This window comes from Drosophila willistoni, assembly GCF_018902025.1.
Source record: "Drosophila willistoni isolate 14030-0811.24 chromosome 2L unlocalized genomic scaffold, UCI_dwil_1.1 Seg168, whole genome shotgun sequence".
Taxonomy (NCBI): domain Eukaryota; kingdom Metazoa; phylum Arthropoda; class Insecta; order Diptera; family Drosophilidae; genus Drosophila; species Drosophila willistoni.
The window spans coordinates 6,388,214-6,398,763 of NW_025814047.1; the positions used below are offsets into that span (position 1 = coordinate 6,388,214).

The following is a 10,550-nucleotide window of genomic DNA, read 5'->3' on the forward strand; positions in this document are numbered from 1 at the left end:
TACAACAAGTACAACAAGTACTAGACCAATGAAAAGAAGAGAGTAGAGTTGAACAAAATGAAAATAGTTAAAGTCTCAAGAATTTTTCAACAACTTCTCTTGCCGTTTAGGTCATTCAAATCTGTATCAGACTTATGCAACTATTTTTGGGACAAACTGGTCATATCATTATCTCATGTGCAACCACCCACAATTTGTGGGGCACTAGCCCCACTCACTTAAGGTTCACCGCATACTTAGCATAACCACCCACCCACAGAAACACCGTCACACATTTGCTCGTATGCATGTATATGAGTGTATTTTCCACAATTTGCCATGCTTTCACCTAGACACAACACCCGGTTAGAGCCACATCATCATCATCATCAACCAGTAACCATCCTCCCAAAAGGGTTCTTCCCTTTCCACTCCACTCCATTCCCGTTGTGCCTCACAGTTTTGCATGAATCATTGTCATTGCTAACCAAAATTGTGCACAACTCGATGGATGGCTCTAGCTCTGGCTCCAGCTCTGTCTCTGGGCTAATGTATGTACATATATATATATATATATAGAATGTGGTGGAGGAAGCGGGGCGTGGACGTCTGTCAAAATTTGTATGCACAACAAATGCCTCATATTTAAAGTTTGAATGGATCAAGAGCAGGAGCTGGAGGAGACGGAGGAAAGGAAGACCATCATAATGATGCGGATACGCAAAATGCATAAATGCAAGAGCCACAAAATGTGCATCAATCATACGCCACGTGGACGCCAAGCCAATCATCATATATGAGAAACCCAATCTCAGTCTCCGGCTAATGCCATTAAAAATCAATCAATGGCACATAAAATTAATGAAAAATGCAACAGCAAAAAATAAAAAACAAAAAACACAACCAACTGCTGTTGGTCTTATCTCTTTTCGATTTCTCCTCCTTTTTGCTTATCAGCTTTTAATTAAGTAAATAATATATATTAAACAAAATAAAAATTGCTTCCTATTTACTTACTTATTGCATGCCATATTAGCTCTCTACCCCAATCATTTCACTGCCCCTCTCTCTCTCTCCCTCCCTCTCTGCTTCCTTCTGTCTCTCTTTTGCTGTATGTGTGTTTGTTGTATACTTTTTAGTGCATAAATTTTTGTTTTGCATTTGTGCAATTCACGTTTTTTGCGACCTATTCTCCCTCTTTCTCTCGCTCTGTGTCCTATGTTTTCTCTCTCTTTTAGACACGAATGCAAATTGGGCATTATTTGTTCTTGTGCTTGGCGCAAAAATTTTTCCGCTCTTTGCATTTCAATGCGTGCAGTTTTTCCTCCAACAAACCAACCGACCAACACACACATATGTTGAAAAAGGCTTCTTCTCCTGGCCTGCCAGTAAAAAGCTTAAAAAACACACACACACACACACAGAAGAGGAAAAGAAAAACCAGGAAAAAAAAAACGGCGCCATAGCTGGATTTTCTATGGCCCTTGCCGAATGCAGTTTTCTACGTGACACAATTAAAAAAATAAATAGAATATAAAACTCGACGCCATTTTGTAGGTAGGTATTGAAAGCGAAATTTAATAAAACGTTTTTCCATTACCCTTTATGACAAAGAGGGTATATACGCCTATTTTCATTTCAATTCTAGTTCTTAAATGAGTGACACTTTATGTTGATGTAGTTCCTATTGGTTAGAACACGTTTCTATAAGCATTAAAGTAGAGTTAAGCAGAAATCAAGTTTTTTGTAATGTAAAAAACAAACTCTTTGGGTTCAGCAATCGAATGTTGGAGAGATTGTCAACAAGCAACTCAAATTTGTTAATCATAGGCAACTATTTACCCACGACTCTTGTATAAACTTTTTAATCTATTCAAATATAGGGTATGTAAGTGCATGGGCCTCCCTTTTGTCCCCATGCCTCATTGCTAAATGTAGTTTACTTTATACAAATTAAAGTTGAAGAGGATTAAGATAGGAAAAAATAAATGAGCAAGGGGTGTAGTTTTAATTAAACTTAAATTGAATTAAATTTTCTAATAAGAAAATGATCACGAGCAGAAAAAAACTCACAAAGCTGATTTAATTTATTACAGCAATTAATAAATGTTAAGTGATTAAGTGGCTTTTCAATAGATTAGAATTACTCATAACTCAGAGAAGGAAATTACTGATTATTTCTAAAGTATTTTGAAAGAAAGAAAATTATTCGTAATAAAAAAGTAACACCTTGGATTTTCAAAATATTTGTCAAGATTTTCAGAATATTCTTTCAGTCTGCTCATGGCAAGAACAATTCTCCATCCTTTTTAGTATTTTCAAAATATGTCTGAAAGTTTCAGACTGAAACCTGTTTTATTCAAAAAACATTCCTAATGAAAATCTTTAATTTTCAGTTGTATTTTTGATTAAAAATTTAACATGACCGAAAAAAAGTAAAAATTAATATAACTTATAAATTTATTTGAATGATTAAAGAAAGTATAAAACTCATTTAAAACTGACTAACAATAAGACTAACCCAAGATTAGTAGTCGTTTCTTATAAGAATGACTTATAGACTTAAATTTAATTGAATAAGTCATGCAATTAAAATATGCCTACACATATCATCAGCTTAATCATTCACTCAAAAATTCATTGGAATGCTCTAATAAATGATTGCTCATATAGAGATTTCCCTTTCTTTGGGTTTTAATATGATCTTGTGGGAAAAAACTTTATCAATGGCTTGTGAAATTATCGTGCTAACTTATACATATAAAAAACCTAGTCAAGTTTCAAATTTATATATTTTTTAAGTATAATAATAAGTTCTCCCAAATGTTTTGGGTTTCTTCTGGCTCTCCCTCTCTCTTTGTTGGCATGACATTAATTCTTCTGATGAAATTCGAATGGCAAGCAAAAAATAAAAGAAATTTTTGTACGAGATTGTAAGCAAATAGCAAGTCATCTCATTCATTCATATATTCATCACACCTCACGGAATTCCCCAGACCCCCAAAGTTATTTCAAGTTATTTCCCAAACAAGTGTCAGCAAAGCGGTAGCAACATTTGTCACTGAATTGACCCACACATATCGTACACACAACATTGGGAGTATATCGCATCTCATATCGCTGACAAATGATTTCACCTTAAATAATGGAAATTTATACAATCTCTCAGCGGAAATACATACATATATATATATATATGTATTGTTTTTGTAATTTGTTTTTAATAATTATATTTAAGTGCTGGCTACTCCATAAATTAAAAACCGAAACCCCGCACTGAATCAGCAGCGGCTTTAACTGAACGCGTCATTTAATTAATAGCAATGTATTTAATCTGTTTCAAGTTGAAAACCCGGAGACTCCGCAGATCCAGCTAAAGATCTTATCGGAGTGTGGAGAGAAATTAAATGTGTGTGTGTGTGTATGACTGTACCTCATGAGTTCCGTTTAGTGCATTCAACTGGAGCTCAAGCAAATGTCATCATATAAGCCTATTAAGGCGAATTGAAGGAGGAAAAAGAATATAATCATCATCAGCAACAACAACAACCAGAAAAAAAGGCCTTTAAGTATGTCATAAAAAAAGTAAACACTGACCGAGGGTACGGTTCCGAATTGATGTATTTTTTCGTTGGAGGTTGCTTATGATGAGTAGGAGGGGTCGTCTTGGTCTCTCTCTTTCACTCCTTCTCTACCAGGAAGCCATAAAACAATCAACTAATTAAAGATGCCAGGCCCATCATTCATTCAATCCGTTCAGACCAAAAGAAAGAAAACAATTATACAACAAATAAAAGCAAAAAAAAAACAAAAATTTAATTCTTTATTTGTCCAAAAATAAAAATCCAAAAAAAACAAATTATTGCACTTAACCTTTTAATAAGAAACCAAAATATGTTTTGCAGACTTTCTGTAGAGATTTTTGCATTTTTGGCAACGTGATAAATTTGTTCAAAATTAGTTCTTGGAATTCTTACCAAAAAAAATTTCATAAATTGAAATAAAAATTTTTTTGCAAAAATTTGAAAATTTCATAGAAAAATATTTGACGTGTAGATGAAAATTTACCCCATGCAAAGAGTGCCAAAAAAGAGAAAGAGGTACCCAATAAATCTTAGTACAATGGATTTTATGTATAATGGACTTTTTTTTTAGTCACTCTAAATATATGGCTTTGTTTCGTAAAATTGGAAAAAATGTTTGGGTTTCTTAGAAAATTAACCCTTTGGAAAGAATAGAAAAAAAGTCAAAACTAAGAAGGAGAAAGGATTCAAATAATACCCAAATTCAAGTATTGTAGAGAATGTACCATTCGTATATATTCATTTGAGTTTACGTTCCTTTCTTTATAGTTTGATTAGACATTTCGCACCTGTTCGAAAACAAAAATCACCAATCAGACGATATATATTTTGTTCATTAAAAAGTACCCCTATAGAAGCAAAGAGAAAGAATAAACAATGCCACACAGAAGAGTAAAGAAAAGAGAGAACTAGAACTAGACAAAGAGAAAACTAAAAAAAAAAAAAAAAAAAAAGACTCAAAAGTCTTGTAAAAGTCTCTGTTGATGACATTTTCTTTGCCAATTAGAATTTACGAAAAGTTGCAACTAAATGGCAACAGTTGAGTCCACTTTCTTTCCCTCTTTCTCTTTCTCTCAGTGTCACTGGCAACTTTATAAACAACAACAACAGCAATCACATTTCCATATATCTATGCTATACATGTGTACATATATACATACATATATGTTGATAACTTCACTTTCTATATACATTTTCCGGACAACTTCCGTTGTTGGGGGCATGCAACTTGCTATCACCTAACCCCTTGCCCCCAACTTCTCTCTAGGTCTCTATCTCTCTCTCACTCACTCACTATGTTACTTCGACGAAGTCTTGGAAATTGGTCTTGGTTCGGTTCTGTTCATTTTTTTTATTTTCAACGCTTACTTATTTGATTGTACACCCGCCACTCATAACCGGGAAAAATGAACAGAGTGTAGAGGAAGGGGTTCTGGAGGAGGAGGAGGAGGCGTCGGAGGAGTAGTAAGTGCGTGAGTATATGTAGAAAATAATTCAACGAGTGTCTATGAATGTACATCGCCTCCACTATGCATGCATGAGTGTGAGTTTTGAGTGCGTTTATTGACATCGACTGGCTGGCGTCTCTATAAGACGCGGCTCCCTCAGACGACGACATCGTCGTCGTTGTCGCTTGTCTTCGTCACATACTCAGTCTGTCCCGTCCACTCAACCGTTCGACCGGCAAGTCACATACTATATAAAGTCTTATACCTCAACGTTCTATGTTCTACATATTCTTTTTGCGAGGGATGTTCTTTTCATTAAATTTCCAAAGAAATTACAAAACAAAAAAAAAGAGAACGGTAAAACCAAATTGGAAATTTATGCCATACAATTTAAACACTGACGCAAAAGAAAAAGTACCAAGATAACAAATAATTCCGGTTCCTTTATAGATTAGATCAATATAGTTCCATCGAAATGGTGACAAAAACTACACGGAGTATTAATATGATTAGCAATATCTATTTATCAAAATTTCTATAAAAAGTAAACTAAGCAAAAGTAACGAAAAGTACAAGTTGTTTTGTAGATGTTTAAAATTCAATTTATAAAATGATTAATATATTAATATATTTTATTTTAAAGATTATTGAATCAGAAACTTATCGAAACGAAGGATTTTATCTCCAAAAACAAATTATAAACTGAAACTCTTTCATCCTCAAATTAATATGTTTTATGGACCAATTTTATTATTATTTCTAAAGTGTTTTTCTTTTAGAAACCACGTGACGCAATTTTCGGAAAATTTGTGCCGCCTTTTGTTTACAGGCCAAAGGACAGACCCTTGCCTACTTTTGGGACAACTTCCAAACGGTCCTTTCATCTTACAATTAGTTTATGGAGAGACCTTTATTAAAGCATGATTCAATAAGCAACATGTTTGTTTTTTAAACTCCAGACTTGGTATCTAAAATATTGCAGCAAAGCTCTAAACTTTTAAAAGCTTACAAAAAACATTTAATTGTAATTCCCAACTAGTTTTGCCACTAATAACAGCTTGATTGAGGTTAATAAAACATTTATATTGATTTTAACTTAATAAGTAAAACTTGTTATCGAATGTTATCACAATTTTCATGTTATTGTTACCTTACTCTTAACCATTATTATCTAGAGGTTTACATTGTTAACAAAGATAATAAGTAAGTAATAATGTAAGTAACTTTTGAAGACCTTCATGGCTTTATCAATTTAGTTTAAATAAAAAAGAAAATAACAAATATATATATATGTTATAATTACATAGATATAAATACTTCTTGTGTTTCTTTTAAATTTACTTTGAAATAAGTTCAAGCAAATATCACTCACTCCTTTGTTCTTTGAGTGTATTAATGCAGTTGAGTTTTTGTCAACTCATTGAACAACCCTCTTTTTCATACCTATAATGCTTATACAAGTATGACATATGGTTCGCACGCTCAGTGTTTCAGTGGCCTCCGTATCCTTGCTAAATAAACAAGATGCGGGCCAGGCCGGGCCAGGCATTGCTTGCGGTAGCAGTAGCGACTTTCACAGCTTCGACCCTTCAATTATAAAACCAGCAAAATAACCCAACAAAGCAAAAACAAATAAAAGAGAATAGAAGCGTCCCAACATCGACTAATTCTATATCCTGGCAGTGATGGATCGTTAGAGGAAATATTTTATATTATATAAGAATTTAAACTCGGCTTGGTATCTTCAAGCCATCCCATACCAAAAACCAACTGAATCATTGAATTATTATTAGGAATTTTTGGAAAAATGCAATAAATTTATACTTAGTAGCTATGTATTCTATAGAAATTTGATCTATCATACGAAGCCCTCTCTGTTCTATAATCCAAATTATTAACTATACATCCATCCTGATTGCGGATCAAAGGTTGTGTATTCATGGGTGTTTTGCCCCATAAAGTATGGAATAAACATGCTAGGAATTCGCTTTTTGAAATATGTTAATAAAATTTTAATTTTTTTGTCTTCAATCAAACATTGTTTATTGACTTTTTTATGTCAGATACATAAAGACATATTTATACATATTTGTCAAGAACATAGGTAAAGTAAATAACCACCTGTTATCCTTGTCTCTATTACTTGTTGTTAAAACACATATACTTTCCCAGAAAGTACAGGGTATCGGAAACCGCGAAATGAAAATTCTATTCTCTCACTTAAATAAATGCCAAGATTGGCCAATCCATAAATAGTTATCCTCCTTTTCCTTTTGGGTTTCCTTTTCGCTTTCGCTCATAACAAACTTCCTTGGACATGGCGTCTCGTCGCGTGACTCATATTCTCTCTCTCCCTCTCTTTCTATCTTTCTGAAATGGAGTTCAATGTCCTGGCGGCGCGACGACTCCTTGGCACAAATAAATTGCGCATATTTTGTGATTAAAATGGGCGCCCGCGCTCATTAAGAACCAACCAACAACTATGCCAGAGCGAGACAAAGACAGACTTACAAGTCCAAGACCAGTAAAAAAAATAAAATATCCTCGTGCTCGCTCATACAGTGAAAATGCATTTAAAAACAACAACAAAAAATGCTCCAACCATGGACATAGCCATTGGATTGCATGCAGCCAAAACAATAAGCAAGCATTGTACTATGGAGACCAACTCTACTCCATCTTCCCCTCAAGATCATGCATAATGCAGGCGGTATACATATATACACACACACACATATATATATATACATATGTGTGTCGTTTTGGGATTTTTGGGGTTATATAGACATGAGAGCAAAAGCATCTGCAGGGGCAATAGGCACAGAGATGCATATGGAAGCGGAGACGTTGGCTATGGCTATGGCGACTGGCAGACAGCTGGGTTCGCGTTCTCATTGCCTTATCTTTGATGGTGGCAAATGCCAGAAGGAGAAGTGGGAGGGGAGGGGCAACAACATCCAGCAGCAGCAGAAGCCAACAGCCGCCGAGCTACCGTATTGGGATTGGAGATGCATTTTCTGTTGCTGTTGATTTTATTTTCAACTGTTTGTTGTTGCTCTCGTTTTTGTTGCAACTGACCTCTGTTGCACGCACATCTCAGCTCTTCTATTTATGTATGTATGAATATACATACATAAGTTTGTGTGTGTGTGTTTGTGTGTATATATGTCAGAGAATATGCAAAGTTGGGGAATTCAATTTTGCCATTTCATAATGGTTAATAATGCATACTACGGGCAACTGACTGCCTGACTGACTGACTCTCTCTCTCTCTCAACAGAGAGTTTGCAAATTTTCGGCTTGAAAATTGTTAATAAAATATTAACAATTCGATTGAATTAAATGATTAAGTAGCGTTTCATTTTAATTAATTGAAATTATAATGAATTTCACGTACAACCTTTTCGAAACATAAATCGGCTTTATTTTCTCTCTCTTAAGTTGAGCCAAAAGTTATGTCTCTAAAACAAAAAAGATTTCTTTAAGCTCAATGGGAATTTCAAATACTTAAATGGAATAATAAAGGTGGAGACTTATGATTCAGTGAAATGGTTATTTAATAATAAGTTCACTTACTTGTTGATTTAACAGAAATTGATATGCAAAATGCATTGTTTATTCTTTGTACAAAAGTAGGTTATTAAAGAAAAATTTGATTTGAAATTGAAAGGTAAGTACCTTTAAGTTGATATTCAGAGGCTTATTTTGTGGGCTAACTACTAATAAGTAGTATTTGAATTAGTGTTAATTGGATAATTCCATTATTTGGAATACATTTTTAAAGCATATGAAAATATAGCTAAATATGTTTTGTTGTTTGTTTTTTGCAATATGTTGACAACAGATATCGAAAATAACATTTGATTATACCTAAATGTCGATTTTTTTTTTGCAAAAACTAATCGATTTTTGTAATTTGTCATCGTTTGTTTGTATATTACAATTGAATATACATATATCGATAATGCAAATCGATAATAAAGTTCATAAAATCTGCCGATCTTTAATAACTTCAATAGCGCTGTGTCATCGTGTCGATTTAATTTGTAATTTAATTCAATTCAATTCAATTTATTTCTCTAGAATAATAATTTCCGAAATTTAATTCAATTCATAACGAATTTTTGGGATACTTGTATATCGATTTAAAACAAACGATATAGCTTCATACATACATATGTTTTTATATAAAAAAATCTTCCCACTTTTATTTTCTTTGTTATTAATCGTTGGTATCGATAAATGGACTAAACTCGTTATCGATAAATTGACTAGACTCGTGATCAACAAATAAAACTATTATCAGTAAGAAATTTGTCTATTGATGCAGCAGAAAACTTTCATATTATTTAAATTCTAAACTTTGAGATTTTTATCCCTTAAAAATAAAAAATGAATATGGTAACTGAAAAGTTCAGATATATTAAACCTTATCAACTCTGATCAATTAGATCTACATATATAAAGAAAAAAAATAAGATCGGTCCAAAAGATAAATCGACAAAATCGGTTATCACTATCAATTTTTCATATGGAAAACTACCAACTACCAAACAAATTCCAAAATTTCTTAGCTTTAAGACACTTATCTCTTGGAAATTAAAATAAAATTTAGTAAGGGAAAATTTTATATATGTACACACGTGAAAAAAAACTGTGATCAATTGGAATCTGTGTACACTAAACCTATCTAAAATCTATTCTAACTATTTTTTATATGAAATTTTTAAACTCTAACAAACAGAAGTACTCCAAAAGAAGCTCTGAAAATACATTTTCTAGCCCATAAAGATTAGCCTCAATCTCTGGCAATGATTCATTCAGTGCATCATAACATTTGTAAAATTTATTTGACAGTTTAAGAAGAGTTTGGTCTTTTTATTACATTTGATAATGAAGTGTGAAATTTCTATGGAAAGTTTCATGACTATAATTTTTGTCAATATTTTCGTTTTTTTTATGAACAAAATATTATTATTTAAAGTTCTTTGGTCTTTTTTTGTAAAATATAATAATTAATTATCGGTTCATTAAATCAGAACTCACCACACTATCATCTGAGACTGTTTGCTTCTTATCATTTTTGTCCTTCATCAGTTGCTCGGAGGATGTTGCCTCATGGTGATGATGATTGTGATTGTGTTGTTGGTGTTGATGCTGGTGTTGTTGATGTTGGTGTTCTTCGATGGATTGGATTTTAGCTTCGGCACACACACGGAGAATGCAAAACACAGCTAAGGAACGTAAAACATATGTGAAACACATTTTCACATTTAGACATATGCAACGAGCAGTGGAAAAACGTGAGGAAACACTTTGGCAAAATGATTTTGGATTTTAATTATATTTTCCTTATTATTTTTAATAATATTTTTCGAAAAAGAAAATTTCACTTTTCACACATGCGCACAAGGGGGGTAAAATGCTGCCGGAACGGAAGCGCCACAAAAAGCCACCAAGCGGGGTTGACCACCAAATGCTTTTGCTTCTTTAGCGGGTTGTGTTCGGTTGTGTGTGTTGGTGTGTGTGTGTTTGTTGT

The 10,550-nt window shown here is 33.2% G+C and overlaps 1 protein-coding gene across 1 annotated transcript in view; it reads right to left on the bottom strand.

Moving 5' to 3' along the window:
* Positions 1-10,550, bottom strand: part of LOC6640853 (matrix metalloproteinase-2) — a 101,719-nt gene extending 91,169 nt beyond the window's left edge. Inside the window, exon 1 of the mRNA XM_023174993.2 lies at positions 10,058-10,550. Within this exon, the coding sequence (XP_023030761.2) occupies positions 10,058-10,276 (219 nt within the window). The 5' untranslated portion in view covers positions 10,277-10,550. The remainder of the gene's footprint in view (positions 1-10,057) is intronic.